Source organism: Bidens hawaiensis, unplaced genomic scaffold (assembly GCF_021521415.1).
Source record: "Bidens hawaiensis isolate Kalapana, Puna unplaced genomic scaffold, B.hawaiensis_p1.1 tig00009327_1, whole genome shotgun sequence".
Lineage (NCBI taxonomy): Eukaryota > Viridiplantae > Streptophyta > Magnoliopsida > Asterales > Asteraceae > Bidens > Bidens hawaiensis.
Genome location: NW_027491688.1, coordinates 659,890 through 677,327, shown reverse-complemented (window position 1 = coordinate 677,327; position 17,438 = coordinate 659,890). Strand labels below are relative to the sequence as shown.

General features: G+C 33.9%; 1 protein-coding gene and 1 pseudogene across 2 annotated transcripts; one reads left to right on the top strand and one right to left on the bottom strand.

The window, feature by feature from the left end:
- Positions 1–7,462: 7,462 nt before the first annotated feature.
- LOC143531990 (protein FAR1-RELATED SEQUENCE 5-like) lies at positions 7,463–10,057 on the bottom strand. Its single transcript, XM_077027156.1, has 5 exons — positions 9,396–10,057; positions 9,195–9,328; positions 8,208–8,290; positions 7,711–8,114; positions 7,463–7,649 (listed from the first exon to the last, which is right to left on the bottom strand). Exons 1-5 carry the CDS (start codon positions 10,055–10,057, stop codon positions 7,463–7,465), a joined length of 1,470 nt encoding a protein of 489 aa, XP_076883271.1.
- Positions 10,058–14,104: 4,047 nt separating this feature from the next.
- On the top strand, positions 14,105–16,203 carry LOC143531989 (cytochrome P450 CYP82D47 pseudogene; annotated as a pseudogene). The gene is made up of 2 exons (XR_013135101.1): positions 14,105–14,842; positions 15,402–16,203. The product of XR_013135101.1 is annotated as a cytochrome P450 CYP82D47 pseudogene (transcript).
- Positions 16,204–17,438: the final 1,235 nt, after the last annotated feature.

Genomic DNA, 17,438 nt, shown 5'->3' with positions numbered 1-17,438 from the left:
AACAAATCGGAGATGCTAGCATATTTGTTGTATAAATCAGAACCAAAACGACTAACTATTGGAAAAAGCCCTATGCTTTTGTTAGTTTCCGTTTTTTTTCCGGCAAGAACCCGAACGGCACACAAGAAGTCGTTGGTGTGGTTGCTGATGTATATGGTTTTGGGTTTTCAAGTTGTGGTTGCTGTCATATATAGTTTTGGGTGGTGTTTGGTGGTTGTTGGTTCCGAGATGTTGGCCGGAATTGATGATCGTTATGGTGGTGCAATGGTGTTTGGGGAGATGGTTAACATTGGGGATATGATGGGAGTAAGCCGGTGAGAGAGAAGAGAAATGGATAAAAGTAAGAAATTTTTTTTATTTATTTCAAGCCCAAATTTTAAGTCAATTACACAAATAATCCCTGAGTAGCTAAAAAGACTAAATTGCCCTCACATGAGGTGCACATGACTGGATTTAACGAGAAAAATTAACACTCGTTAGTGAAAAGGACGAACTGTGCAACGTTTTTTGAACATAAAAGATGTTTTCTGTCATTAAGTTTGCCAAAGGACGTCTATTGAAAAACCGTGCAAACATAAAGGACGTCTTTTGCCATTTTGTATAATATTTAAATAAATATTTATTTTGAGTCTTTGACGAAAACTAATAGTAAAAATATATTTACTTCTTTAGTACGTTTATTTATGTTTTTGATTACATACATACATACATACAGGGGATGGTTCAAGAGAGAAATGATATTATTGCAAGAAATGTAATAAATGAATATGAACCACTAGTTTTGTTTTAAGTTTTAAACGTTTACTTAACTTGTAACTAATATGTATGATTTTTCTAAATTTTAATGATTCTAGGAAAGAGAAAAAACAAGTGTGAAAATAGGAATTTTTTGAAAAAGAATAATGGCTTTATTTCCCAACATCTTAGTTTAAGCATGTATGTAAAACATTATTTTACATGTATGCAAAAATCATAACCTTACAGTTGGTTCAACTGATAAAACTTTTGGTTCGGATGAAAACATGAATGCTTGTGTTCAAAATAAATTTTCACTTCAATTATTGACTATTGAGTAGAGAAATTGGGAAAATTCTTCCTTTGGTTGTCGAAAAGGAAGTAATTATGGTCAGTGGATATAAGCAGCGTTGGTCAAAGGTTGACTAGAACTCAGAACATGTAGTCGAAAGGCTACATGAATGTAAAGGTTTGCTTAGTGGGATGGTCAGATTTGTCGAGTCTACATAAAGGTTCATTATGTTCAAGAACCAAAAAAGTATGCACTAAAAGTTTGTAACAAATCACTACTGAGGATAATTAAGAAGCTGGTGGTATAATTATTTTACATGTATGCAATTTTGGGTTTTTACATATATGCATAATTGCTTATAACATTTGAGTTATGAGTTATTATTAAATTTACAATATACAATATTAAAAGTTACACCAAAAACCAAAGAAATTTTAGATGCCCAGAAAATTTTATATCAAACCATGAAATTTTTGTTCACATTTTTTGCCTATATGTAAACCAGATTGTTACATATGGTAATATTATGTTTGTTTTAGTATGTACATATATGTAAACCAAAGAAAAAAAATTCATATTTAAGTTTCGTTCATACCACAAAATCAACCAAACAAAAGCAAAGAAAAACATTCATATTCAAGTTTTGTTCGTACCACAAAATCAACCATAAAAACCAAAGAAAAACATTCATACCACAAAATAAAGTAAAAACATAATGCAAACGTCTAGTTTAAGCTGAGCAAATCCACCTAATTTAACTGTGAGCAAACCTTAAGCAACTTTGCCGTCCTTAGTGCTTTGACTTTGTTATCTAGCTCAATCGCTCCCCTTGTCACGACGTCCTTATGTAGGTTGATATCTGAAAGCAATATCCTTGCAGCATATTTTTTCCTCAACCCGGCTATTTGTGACTTCAGTCCCGACATCTCAGATTTGAATTCACAATCCCAATTCTTCTCCTTACTGCTCTTATACTTTTCCATGTGCCTCATGACATATACACCACAATCCAAGTAGTTTTTCTTAGTTGCCCAACCAATTTTTAACTTATGTGGGCTGACCTGATTCAAAGCTAACCATTTCTCATTTCCAACAGATTTCAAGTAGTCCACAAACATGTGTTTCTGCAAACAGTTATACACACATGTAAAAAAGTGTTTGTTATAATATTTTATAAATAAATAACACAAAATTTAACCAATTGAGCATACCACTTTCATAGGGGTGTCTTTTTTATCAAAATCCTTGTCATCCTTTAATCCAACTGGGCTTTTTGATTCATGCATGTTATCTATCACTATGATTGCCAAATGCCTCAAAGCAAAGCACATTAAATACCAGTGGTGATTTTCAATTGTTGGAAAGAAAACCAGGTCATATGGCTTCAAATTCAATAGACTAGGATCCTGATCAACAATAGCTAACATGTTTGTTCTAAGCAATGATATCCTGGCAGCAGATGCAAATCGCTTTCCATCAAGCATATCTCTTTTCTGAAATAGAAAAAAAAAGAAATATATATTTTTAAAAACCAATAACCTAGCACAAACATTATGCTATCATCATCTGCAGATTCTAGTATGTTGTCAACAATCATTTTAGTACAAATATTTTCTTTCTCATATCTTCCTTCCCATTTTTTACGTATGCTCGACTTGTCGTTCCCTTTTTTTAGTGACAGTATATCTAAACCAGCATTCGGTAAGCCCAAAATAGTATGAATGGCATAACTATCAACACTGATCTTAACATCATCAATACATATGCGAATATGTTATTACATATGCGAATATGTTATGTATGCATTCAATACGTATATGTAAAACAAAATTAAATATATTAGATTTAATAAAAAAGATTTACGTTTACAGAATGTCTTTATTTTCATATTTTGTTTCGTATTTTTACTGTGACAGGTGAAAGTGGTATGAAGATAAAGAAATTTAAATATAAAAACGATGCAAAAGACTTGATTAAGAAGAAAATTAAGAAGAGTATCGGAAAAGGTAGTTAATTAAATATATAATTATGAATTTAGCTCTATTATTTTTAAGTAAATTAATTGTGGTAGATAAGTTCGACCCAGCAGCAATGGAAATAAGGATTGATGATGTTAAGATCAGTGTTGATAGTTATGCCATTCATACTATTTTGGGCTTACCGAATGCTGGTTTAGATATACTGTCACTAAAAAAAGGGAACGACAAGTCGAGCATACGTAAAAAATGGGAAGGAAGATATGAGAAAGAAAATATTTGTACTAAAATGATTGTTGACAACATACTAGAATCTGCAGATGATAGCATAATGTTTGTGCTAGATTTTTATTTCTTTTTTGCAACTCAATGTTTCAGATTCATGTAAACGGATGGTGCAAGCTTCATGTTTTGAGTTTTGTAGACGAAGAAGAACGGATTTTGCAGGCCTTAACTGGTGCAGGTAACGGATTATCGTTGATGAAGAAGTGTAAGAAAAATTGGGATAGAGCAAGTACAAAATCATTTTTCTGTGGTCCTTTAACCATTTTAACGGTATGCGTTGTATTTTAAACTTTTAGTTCATTATTTTTGGGTATCACATGTGAATTTGTTGATATTATTTTTGTTATGTTTATGTGTAGCTTCTACATGTCAACACTATGACATGCAAGTTAAATGATGAGTGTCAAGTTCAACCAATCAAGTATTGGACGTTCGAAAAACTTAGCAAGAGAGAAGCTGATGAGCTGAAGAGAGGAGGGTTTGGGCCAGGTGAAGTTCGTGAAGTATCTGATGATAGGCAGTTAGTTGCTGTTGATGTGAATCAAACAGACCACTTAAAGGTAAAAAAGCCTCCTAAATTCTTATTTGAAATCACAACAATTGTTGGTTGGCATAATCATTTAGTAATAGTAAAATTATTATGGGTTTGGTTTGTATGTTTTTCACGGGTGTAATTTATATTAATTATAGATGCCAATTTTAATATAATTGGTTTGATTTCTGGTGCAATTTATGTTAATTATAGATGCAATCTGATGTATTGTCAAATTTACACTAGTGTATAATCATGTGAATTAGTTTAATATTAATCAATGTCTTGTGTAAATATGATGATTGAATTGTTAAAAATACAGGAGCATGTTGGGAAAATGATAGAGATTGTTGATTGTATTTTAAAGGATAGAAAATCATTTGAAAAGTTCGTTGTTGAGGCTAATGAGAAATATCCTGGAAATGAAGAGATAAGTGAGTTGATTGAAAAGTACAATGATACTTGTATAAGGTTGGAAGGTGTTAAAGAAGATGGTAGCAATGAAAAGGGTATAAAACCCCAAAATAAAGAAGAAATGGATGATAATGAAGGAAAAGAGTATAGCGTACAAGACGGTAACATGCAATGGACCCAGTTTTTTGAAGACAATTACCAAGAAATCGAGGATAGTGTAAAAAAATATGATACCGGTTTGGTTGGTATAGATGCAGCAATTCCTACTTTTAGTTTAGGTCTCACACAAGGCTGTCCTTCTGTAGAGCCTGATAAAATAGGTTTGATTTCAAGTACTCCGAAATTGGATACCGCACCTCGTCGAGTAAGTCCTGTTAAAGTTGGTTTGTACAAGAGGAACCCAATAAGGTTGAGACATCTTCCAAGTAAATTACGGTCCCCCGATTCTTATTCGACCTATCGACATGAATAAAGGAGTTTCATCACAAGAGGCACATATATGGAATTACTTGTCAGATGGGAAGAGGATCGAACCGTAAGAATCTTATGATTAATATCTATAATTTTAGTGATTTTTACATTATAAATGCTTTAATAGTACACAAGTGTAAATTGATTTATGGTGCATATATTAGGAATTGTACTAATTATTTAAATATCAATGTGTAAGGTTGGTGAGAACAAAGTTGATCAAGAAATGATGGAAGTGGCAAGGGATTTCGGGTATGGTTGTGACTAATAAATTATTTATATATGTGTAAACTATATGACAACATCTTTTAATTTATGTTTTTGTAGCGATCAAATTTTTGAAACAAATTCTGGAATAGGCACGACAAGGTTTTTAATGATGTCGTTGTTACCGGAAGTTGAGATTGAGAGTAGTGTTATAGATTGTTGGGCTGCAGTACTAAACTATGAGGAGAGGAACCGAGGCTCAGAATCGTTACACAGGCTTTTTTCCCAATCATGTGTTATAGTAAGTTGTTATGTTCATTAATAACTCAAATACATGATGCGGTTATTGGTTTTTAAAAATATATATTTCTTTTTTTTTCTATTTCAGAAAAGAGATATGCTTGATGGAAAGCGATTTGCATCTGCTGCCAGGATATCATTGCTTAGAACAAACATGTTAGCTATTGTTGATCAGGATCCTAGTCTATTGAATTTGAAGCCATATGACCTGGTTTTCTTTCCAACAATTGAAAATCACCACTGGTATTTATTGTGCTTTGATTTGAGGCATTTGGCAATCATAGTGATAGATAACATGCATGAATCAAAAAGCCCAGTTGGATTAAAGGACGACAAGGATTTTGATAAAAAAGACACCCCTATGAAAGTGGTATGCTCAATTGGTTAAATTTTTTGTTATTTATTTATAAAATATTATAACAAACACTTTTTTACATGTGTGTATAACTGTTTGCAGAAACACATGTTTGTGGACTACTTGAAATCTGTTGGAAATGAGAAATGGTTAGCTTTGAATCAGGTCAGCCCACATAAGTTAAAAATTGGTTGGGCAACTAAGAAAAACTACTTGGATTGTGGTGTATATGTCATGAGGCACATGGAAAAGTATAAGAGCAGTAAGGAGAAGAATTGGGATTGTGGATTCAAATCTGAGATGTCGGGACTGAAGTCACAAATAGCCGGGTTGAGGAAAAAATATGCTGCAAGGATATTGTTTTCAGATATCAACCTACATAAGGACGTCGTGACAAGGGGAGCGATTGAGCTAGATAACAAAGTCAAAGCACTAAGGACGGCAAAGTTGCTTAAGGTTTGCTCATAGTTAAATTAGGTGGTTTTGCTCAGCTTAAACTAGACGTTTGCATTATGTTTTTCCTTTATTTTGTGGTATGAATGTTTTTCTTTGGTTTTTTTGGTTGATTTTGTGGTACGAACAAAACTTGAATATGAATGTTTTTCTTTGCTTTTGTTTGATTGATTTTGTGGTATGAACGAAATTTAAATATGAATTTTTTTCTTTGGTTTACATATATGTACATACTAAAACAAACATAATATTACCATATGTAACAATCTGGTTTACATATAGGCAAAAAATGTGAACAAAAATTTCATGGTTTGATATAAATTTTATGGGCATCTAAAATTTCTTTGGTTTTTGGTGTAACTTTTAATATTGTATGTTGTAAATTTAATAATAACTCATAACTCAAATGTTATAAGCAATTATGCATATATGTAAAAAACAAAATTGCATACATGTAAAATAATTATACCACCAGCTTCTTAATTATCCTCAGTAGTGATTTGTTACAAATTTTTAGTGCATACGTTTTTGGTTCTTGAACATAATGAACCTTTATGTGGACTCGACAAATCTGACCATCCCACTAAGCAAACCTTTACATTCATGTAGCCTTTCGACTACATGTTCTGAGTTCTAGTCAACCTTTGACCAACGCTGCTTATATCCACTGACCATAATTACTTCCTTTTCGACAACCAAAGGAAGAATTTTCCCAATTTCTCTACTCAATAGTCAATAATTGAAGTGAAAATTTATTTTAAACACAAGCATTCATGTTTTCATCCGAACCAGAAGTTTTATCAGTTGAACCAACTGTAAGGTTATGATTTTTGCATACATGTAAAATAATGTTTTACATACATGCTTAAACTAAGATGTTGGGAAATAAAGCCATTATTCTTTTTCAAAAAATTCCTATTTTCACACTTGTTTTTTCTCTTTCCTAAAATCATTAAAATTTAGAAAAATCATACATATTAGTTACAAGTTACGTAAATTGTGAAAAAAATTGTTTTCTGTTTTTTGTTTTTTTTAATTTTTTGGATGACTGTGTATATAAAAATAATTGCCCATTCAATTACATAAGTGTAGCTACCAAGTTACATATGTGTTCATGTAACCCTGTATATAAGTAACTTTGAATTTGGTATTTTGGTGGATGTATATTCAAATCCCATTCTTTTCTTCAAATTCGGGTACACCGGGTCGGGTCCGGACTCGACTTTTTTGTGCACCTCTAGATGAAATACAAAATCCTAGTAACCTTAATACAATCTAGATAAAAAATGTCATAAATTTAAATATGCATAATAAACAATCAAAATCAAAATTACACAAAATAAAAAGAAGTTTTAAACCGCAATCAAAATTAAAAGTACACAAAATAAAAGAAGTTTTAAACTAGACCGTTGAACAAAACATGTTAATGTAAAAAAAGAACATCACTCAGAACCGCCATCATGTTCTTCCAAACTAGATTCATCATCAGTTTCGTTTTGGTTTTCTGCCTCTTCCTCTTTCTTCTTTAGACAATTTCTTATGTCATGATTAGCATATTTTCCACAATAACTGCATAAACGTTTTTTCTTCTTAGCCTTCTCCACAACCTTCTCCCGTGCGCCGATTAGCCTGCGTTTCCCACTACCTTTGTTCTTAATACCTTTAGGGGCTGTAATACAAACCTCTTCACGTTGAGATTGTTGAAGCAATTTCAATCATGGCTTTCTGGTTTCTATGGTTTGGGTTGTGTGGAAATTCTTCAAAAATTTCCTTCTTCAGTTCCTTAATCTTTGTAGCAAATGCATTAAGTCTTTCGTTTTGATCCCTTAAACGGTCCAAACACTTCTGCACATCATCAACAACCTCAATCCTAATCCTTGATTTTTCGTTGTTGTCAACCCCAATCCTATTTTCAATGCTATACACACTGTTTGGCAGCGCATAAGTGTCCCAATGCTTGGATATGTAATGATCTGGAATTTTGTCAATATTCTCCATTCTGAATACAGAAAACATATGACGACATAGATATCCAATACGTGTATAAAATATGCACGAGTAGCTAACAGTCGTATCAATCAAATTGATGGAAACCTACATTGTTATATCCCGAGTACAAATTTATCATCAAAAAAGTATGTAAATATAAGAAAAAAATATTCATGATTTATATACATATAACAATACCTTAAACCTCCCAACAAAACCAGATCTTTTGTCCTTGTGATGAATCAAATAAACTTTGGTATCATCTACAACTTCAGGAATACCTATCATACAGGATGTTGCACTTTTTATCATCTCTTTTTGAACCTCGAAAAAAATGTCCCGGGTGTATACATAACCAGCATGTTGTTCGATAGGAGTGTTAAGACGATAACGAGGAGTTGTTGTGATAGTTTTGTTCTGCAAAACTCTTTGCTTTTCCCGTTGTGTGTCCATTGATAATTCAAAACACAACATGAATTGTACAAGTGTGTTGGAAGGGCTAGAATTAACTTTAAAACTAGCATTGGAGCTCTCGCATCTGGACGTGGTCTTCATCAAACAACACATGGGTATATCCCTAAAATAACCAGGGACCCATTGTTAACGAATATCATACATTTGTTTAAGCCAATCGTGATCATTCAATTTAAATTCTGTCATTAGCGCTACCCATTTTCGCTCAAACGTAGGTGGGTCAATAAAGACATTCCAAACTAGCTTGTGTATACTTCTACGCAACTCTCCATATTTTAATTGTTCCTTTGATACCTATAAAACATAATTAATGCAACTATACATTAGTATTCAAAATGTTAATTTAAAAAAGGTTAAAATAATATGTGAATTATTATTTCTCCTTATATGCACAGAATGTAAGTAAAAAGGAATGACACTTATGTAAACAATGATTACCATATGATTTTTAGAAAGTTTATAAATACGTAATAAGAAAAAAAAAAGACAGGTGCTATAAAAACTGCTTTCGTTCAATTAATTTAACAATAATTAAATTTCTATGCTTATTTATAACTAGTATATACAGACACATATGTGTCTAACCTTCAAACGAAGTTTATCCATAATGTGCCACATACAAAGTCGATGAACAGATTTAGATAACGATAGATATTGCTTGCTTCATTTCTGGATCTTGATCGCTTAAAACTAGTGTTGGTTGCTTATTACCATGAGCTTCAAGAAAAGACTCTAACAACCACTTGTATGATTTGATTGTTTCATTGTGTAACAAACCCGCACCAAACGTTATACACTTCTTGTGATGATCAACTCCAGTAAAAGGGACAAAAATCATGCCGTACCTGAAAATCGAATTAAAAATTAAAAAAGTAAATACATTAATATAAAAGACCACATATAAAGACTTACATATTTGTTTTGTATGTGGCGTCAAATGCTAAAACATCGCCGAATGCGCTATAGTTGCATTTTGCAACGTCATCAGCCCAAAATAAAGATCGCAACTCGCCTTTGACAGCAACGTAAACAAAATAGTAATTATGTAAGTTCTTCATACGTCCGTTCATGGTATTTAACACCATCTGTGCATCTTTATCTTCTATGAAAGCTTTCACAATCCTTGAACTATTTGTGTACTCTACTTTTGTACCTCGAACCATGTGATGACCGCCCTTTAACGCAGATTGTATTCTGTAGGCTCTTGTCGCACCAATACTCACCAATCGAGCTTTGTGTATAAATTCATGGTCACTAAAATCCAACTGACGACGACTACGTGTTAAGTCCTTATTCTCATCAGCAACAAGACCATGATTATGACTTTCCACAAACTCGTATAATTGGAAGCTGGGGGTACCTTTTACAACTTTTAGTCTTACACGTGCTTGGCAATCGGTAACCTTGTAGTTGATGCTACGTGGAGACTTTTTAATTAGTGTATCAATGTCTTTGCCACGATAAATACCTGCTCTGTTACAAAGGATATACCTATTAGTAATAACACCCTTATGTCTCTTGATAGTAGATAACCGTGTATCAAATCCAGCCTTATCCGCATACAACTTATACATTGTTTCAGCATCCTCCCATACCCAAAACTGGTTTAAGGTCATCGTCAACGTTGGGCAACCAATATCTTGCTCCATTAGGTGATGTGTATGACTGATTGTGTGATGAATTTTCATTATGACTTTCAAGCAAATCTACAATTAAGTGATAACATTTAATAATTGGCATATATGCAAATAAATCAACAGATCACAAATTCTTTCTCAATAGCAAAAAAAAAATAGAATTTTATTGAATAGATAAAACTAGAGTTTAACATCAGAAAAGAAAACCCAAAGCTAAAATTTATTTAAATGGACAATTCCTAGCATCATGATAACCAAAACGACCACATTTGCTACAAAATCTTCCCGTCATCTTCATACGAAACAAAGTATTAGTACCTCTTTGATCACCACATTCTTCAACACCAAGTTCTTCACCAGCATCATTATCCATCAACTCTTCGTGAACAACCTGAATAGGTTCTTCAATTTGGTATTGAATTGGAATAATATCCATATTTGAATGTGTGCTCGATTTATCCATAACTACAAAAAACAAAGAATTAATAATTATCCTGTTAATATATAACAACCTTACAATGAAAGAAAAAGGAATTGTACGTATATTGTGTTTTTTATTCAAAACACATTTAGTAGATAAAGGTATAGTAAAATAATTGGGACTCTTTCGATTAAAGAATTTATACATACCTAAGAATATGAAAATTAATTTTCTTGATTTGATGATCGATATTGATTAACGATATTTAAAGATCTGATAAATAATATGTTTTGATCTTGGATTTGTGTTTAGTATAACTTCCCTATGTTAATGGAGAGTGAAAATAGGAGAAGTTATTCAACAAGATAATACGTTAATATTTATTAGTTTTTCAAAAGAATATACTACCCCCCATTTTAAAAATATTAAAAGAAATGAATAAAAATGTTTGATTGGTCAAGAGGAGTTTCTAGAGTTCCTAATTAAATTTGGGTTCCTAATTGATATTAGCCATATATATATATATAAGTTATAACAATTAAAGCTTTAAAATAAAAAAAAACACACAAGACGATTAAGTGAAGGTTATTGAAGATAGGGCTCATGTTCGTATAATTAAAGATAGGGCTATTGAAATTGATCCAAAAACGAAATAGAAACAATGTACAATTACCTTAAACGACGATTAATTGAAGGTTAATTTGAGGGATCTATCGCCGGCTAGAACAAGACATGGGTGTGATACTTGCAGGTCATGATAATGAAATCAGTTAGGGGGCTTTGTTTCTTGAGGTCGACTTGATTGTGCCAACGGGTTTAATTGAAATCATAACATCTCAAAATGGTTTAACCCTAAAATAGTATAAACGGTTTGGAAAATTTTATAATCCCGTATCATAACGATCTTAGTTACCAAATTAATCATGTCGGTGAAATCGTAATACACGTATATACGATCTATGGTGATCAGTTCCAATTATATTACAATTATATTACGAGATTAAGTTTCAAGGAAACTATATGGGTCAAAGGTTTGGTTCGAAAACGGGTTCGGGTTTGGAAAGGGGGTAAGGATCTGGGTTAATAATATATTAATATAATTATTTTTTAGATTTTGCATAATGATCCATGAACTTATTAGATGGAAACATAAAAAGGTAAAACTATAGTTTAGGGTGAATTGTGTATATAAATAAAAGTTATAAATATATTTTAAATAAATAATATTTTTTTAAAAAGTATTATAACAATTAATTTAACTTGATTTAAGCGGTTTTTTATTTAATAAAATAACACGAACATAACAACAGGTAGGGTATAATATATGGAGAAACCGAGTTGTTACAGGGAGTAATACCCATTTGCCACTAGGGATGAGATCGGGACTGTACCGTACTAACCAGTCTCTGTCCCGAAAATCCCGGTCCCAAAAATCGCGAATTCTTGGTACCGGTACCGGTACCGATATATTCGGTTCGGTACCGGTACAGGTACCGGGACGGTACCGGTATTGAAGGTAAAAATTCGGAAAATACTGGTCTCGTACCGTGCCGGTATCAAAACTCAAAACTTTAGTACCGGTACCAAACGGTACCAATACTGATTTTGCTCATCTCTATTTGCAAGTAGAACAAGGCAACAAGCTAGTAGTTATGTAATTGAGTTTAAACGTTAAATATACATATTATATGTAATAAAAATACATACCGTTTTAAAAAAATCAGGCCTAGCGAGATGTCAAGCATGTGACCGTCGGCCACCATGCCACCCCCAAGAGCCGGCCCCGTTAATATTAGTTAATCAAGAGTCCAAAAATGTTATCGACATTCAATAAAAACTCAAAAATAAAAATAGCAATTCCTGTAAAGTAAAAGAAAAACCATGTATAGAATCCGTTATTACTCTTAAAATTGGATTTTCAAGATCTAGCCATTATGTAAACTATGTTAAAGATTTTTGAAACGTACACACTTTCCAAGACATTGTAGAATTCTAAGTTTGATTAGGAGCTATACGATCGTATAGGAGCTATACAATCGTATGGAATAAAAATACAACAAAAGTACACATGCACGCGCAACGTACGGAGTTTGACTGGGAGTCATACGCTACGATCGTATGGAAAGAAAAAAACAAAAACTAAAATTGATTGACTTAGCCGTGCATGTTAAAACCAAACGTAATATACATGGAAATGAATTCTGCATGATATATGATATAATATCCCGTACGTACTTACCCTCGTTTTACGCAAGGACACAATACAATATTCCGACGTGATATAATATTCAGTTTATTATTTGATACGACACAATATTCCGGACGTGGTATAATATTCTACCGGTTTTAATATACAAACACGAAGGAGATTGTTAAAAAAGATCGTATAGTTGCTTGTTTAAGAAACTCACAAAAGTTGCAGATTGTTAAAAAACAAGATATACCATCGTATGGTGCCCATACTATTGTATGAAATCTGAGAAAAGCTGCAATCTTATACGATCGTATAAGAGCCATACAATCGTATGGTTTTCAAGGGTGTGTGAATAAGTCAAAGGGTGTATGGATAACCTAGGCCATTATTTTTGATAAGTTATTTTCGGTAAAATTTGTTAAACAATGTGTAATTAGTTAGAGGTGTCAATTTATGGCACGATCCGAAACCGACACGAAAAAATATAGGTTTTGGGTCAGCTGATACGACCCGTTTTCGTAAACAAGTCAACCCAAACCCGACACGTTTAAAAAACATGTCAACCCGAACCCGACCCGTTAGCAAATGAGTTGACCTGTTAACCCGTTTAACAATTTAGAGAAGTTAATATTCTTAATTCAGATATAAGATGTTTTAATTTATAAAGTTAAATACTTAGTTTGTTAATTTTTCATATATCAGTTAACTTTTAAAAGTAAAACTAATTTCTTTTTACACTACTTTTATCCACTTTTTACTTCTAATAATTTCATTTTATTATTCTAACCGTATATTTTCTGGTTATCTTATTCGTTTGTTTTTATCTTGATCTAAATATGTGAACCTAAGTTTGTTAATTGAGAATAAGAGATCAATACACAAAAACAATTACATTTATCACAAATTACTAACAAGTTTTATATGAATAAAAGTAATTAATTGTTTAATTTATTACTAAGTTAATAGAATTACTCATATTCGTATATAAACGTAAAATGGGTTGACCCGAAACACAACCCGAACATGACACAATTTAAATGAATCCGACACGAATAAAAATATGGGTTGAGCTAGGGTTGAAGAATCTTAACACCACCAACCCGATAACCCGACACGATTAACACCCCTAGCGCCTAGTCTAGTGTCCCATCACTTAGTTGGGGGCATGAATGCGTGATTAATGGGGCTTTTGTGATAAGACAAGCATGGTCAAAAATAGACGACAACGAGGCGTGTGACAAATGCTTTTGTGAACGTAAGTGGTTGCAAATATAAAGTTGGCAACAATTGGTTAGACACTTGACTTTATACTCCTAAAACTAACTGAAAAAGAATAATCATTTTCATAATTCTGTGTCTAAAAAAAATCATGGAGTTAGGTATTCTCTCATTTTCTCCAACCGTAACATCCATTCTTGTTGTTTTTGTAATAGCTTCCCTACTGCAGATCTTGAGGAGCTCAAAGAAGGTAAATAACCGAGCCGCGCCTCAAGCAAAGGGTGCATGGCCTATAATCGGACACCTGCACCTTCTAGGCGGATCTCGACTACCTCAACATGTTTTAGGCGACATGGCAGATGAATACGGCCCTATCTTTACCATCAAGCTCGGTGTTCACGATGTTCTGGTTGTGAGTAGCGGCGTGGTAGCGATGAAGGATATATATGACACGTGGCTAATGAACAAAGATAGTGAAGGTTCAGATAATATGGTAAAGGGAGATATGAAACAATGGTTTGGAAACTTGGTGTTTAATGTTCTGGTTAGGATTGTTTCGGGGAAGAGGTTTCAGGCCAGCGATGAAGAAGGAGTTCGGTTTCAGAATGCGGTGAGGAGATTCATGGAGTTGTTAGGCGCGTTCGTGGTGTCGGATTTCATTCCGTTTACGAATGGTTTGGATCTAGGAGGATACGAGAAGGAAATGAAGATGACAGCTAAAGAGATGGATAGCATCATCGAAGGATGGTTAAATAAGCGTACGAGCGGGGAGGAACAACAAGAAGTCGACCAAGTATTCATGGATGGGCTCATTTCGGTTTTACAAGACTCATCTAAAGAGGATTTCCCTGGTTATGACCATGATACAATTATCAAAGCCACATGTTTGGTAAACTCTATTAACCCATCAATTGCTGCATCATTATCTCATTCACGTGACATGCAATCAAATCTAAAAACATTAGCAACTATGCGTGCAAACAAGATGAGCCGAGCATATGCTAGTTTAAGTTCGAGCTTGCCTTGTTTTGACCTTTAATTTTAAAGCTCAAACTCAGCTCGTGAGTATTTTTTTCAAGTTTGAGTTTGACTCGTGAGTAGTTTTCAAGCTCGAGCTAGCTTGTTTATTATTTAAAAATTAGTTTATATACATTCGTAACTATTTTTTATTCGTATTTATAATTATACTTCTATTTATAAAATAATATATTTTATTTAGTTCTTTTTACCATAGTTTTACATATAATAATAGTTATTATATAAACATTATTAAAGTTAAATGCTCGTTAATTTGGGATTGCTAGCAGGGTTAAGTGAAGCCTAAGTTTGTACCTTAAACAAGCTTAATCGTTTAACCTCGGTTGAATTCGAGTTTTGCGATTTGATATTGAGTATCGCACGAATTAACAAACGTGTTGGCTTATTTACACCTATTTGCAATTGTGCAGTCAATAATAATTGCTGGTTCAGACACGACAGCTGTGACTTTAACATGGGCTTTATCTTTGCTACTAAATAATCCAAATGCGTTAAGTACCGCCCAAAATGAAATTAATGAACATGTTGGAAGAAACAGACTGGTGGATGACTCCGACATAAGCAACTTACCTTACCTCGACGCCATTATCAAAGAAACATTGCGTTTGTACCCAGCCGGACCTCTCTCTGTTCCTCATGAGTCCGTGGAGGATTGCATCGTAAGTGGCTACAACATCCCGAAAGGCACACGCTTGTTAGTAAATCTTTGGAAAATCCATCGAGATCCAAATATATGGTCAGATCCATGTGAGTTTAAGCCAGAAAGATTCTTGACTGGTCAAAAGTATATTGATCTTAAAGGAAAACATTTTGAACTGCTTCCATTTGGTAGTGGTAGAAGAATGTGCCCTGGAGTTTCTTTTTCCTTACAGATTTTGCGTTTAACATTAGCCAATGTGATTCAACAGTTTGTGATATACAAACCATCGAATGAACCAATTGATATGAGTGAAAGCTCGGGAATAACTGCCAGCAAAGCAACGCCGTTGGAGGTCCTTCTCACCCCTCATCCATCCCTTAAAGTGTATCATGATAGCGCTTGATTGATATATATCAAGTATCAATCATTTACAAACCCACTCTAGATAACAATATCCCCAAGCTCTGGTTACTATTAAGCTTTTACTAGAGTAGAGGAGCTATATCAGTTATGTTTGTTTACAGCTGTTGTAAACATCTGAATAAATACTGATGCATGCTTTAGTTCATGTGTATGAGAAAGCTATGTAAGAATTACGTTATGTTACACTTCGCTCATCTCTTTATATTATGCTGGCTAGTTTACTTGGTTTCAAACCCCATATACGTTCATAACCATAAATATATATAAAAACGAAGAAAATAAAAGCATTTATATATCTTTGGTTTCATCTCTCCCAACAACACGTCCATTTAAAACTGAAGAAACACGGATCTACTCTCCGGGTATGGGTCCTGGATCCAATAAGTCCACAGGGTACAATACAATAACTACTACCACGATATGAGTAAGGCTTCCTAAAGTCCAATGACCGGAACCTGCAAAACAGACACCGTGAGTCTTGTTACAGGAAGGACAAGAGGAGAGGTCTTCCTGTAACCACCCTCCGGCGTGAGAATCAGTAACGTTCGTAAATGGAGAAAGTACTGAAATGTAAAGACTAAGTGTAGTCAGAATGTGGGTGAGTGAATGAATACCTCATACCGTTTGACAAGGTATTTATAGCCGAAGGATGATGGAAGATGATTGGGACAGCTGTCCTCTTCTAGAAGATCTTTGATAACCGCCTGGACACGTGTCTTCTTGTGATAGGTTGGGCTATACGTCCCATGTGCTTGGGTATAACAACCTGGACACGTTTCACCAGCTGATAGGATGGATCGCACCCTGACCATGTGCACGGTTATAACAACCTGGCCAGGTGTCCTTTTTTCATTGGTTAGTGTGTCACGTATTCCCTAAGTAAAAATCATGAGCCTTCTTCTAGAGAGTACTTGAATGGTGATAGCTGGCCCGCAGGCACTGTCCTCCAATTGCTATGCGGACAAATGTCTTGTCCTGCGGACGACTTCTGAGGACGCCCGGATGCTTCAGCGCGTGCTACGAGGACGTTCATCCTCTATCGTGATATGCGGGTGACCCATGTGTCCCGCGGGTGGCTTATAAGAGGATTCTCTGTGATCCGCGGGTGGTACTTAAGGGTATTTGGGTCTTTTTGGTACCTTACCTCTATAAAAACACTACTCATCACATCTGACAAAAAGGGATCGAAAAGACTTTGATCTCCTTGAAACCAGGCTTGTTTGATTTGTTGGGTTTCTATCTAAGGTTGGCAAAATGAACGGATCAGGTCGAAACGGGTTGGTGGTCAAAATGTGTTTGGGTCAAAACAAGACTTTGTGTAAATATATTAATTCAGTTCGAGTCAAAAGATGTTCTCAACAAATTAGACTCCTCTTGAGACGAG

Excerpts from the sequence above, each read along its gene's own strand:
- LOC143531990 (XM_077027156.1), bottom strand. The coding sequence starts at position 10,057 with ATGTATAAGTTGTATGCGGATAAGGCTGGATTTGATACACGGTTATCT. Across the intron at positions 9,329-9,395 it reads GCCACATACAAAACAAATAT|GTACGGCATGATTTTTGTCC; the intron begins GTAAGTCTTTAT and ends TTCGATTTTCAG. Across the intron at positions 8,115-8,207 it reads GTTTTGTTGGGAGGTTTAAG|GTTTCCATCAATTTGATTGA; the intron begins GTATTGTTATAT and ends ATAACAATGTAG.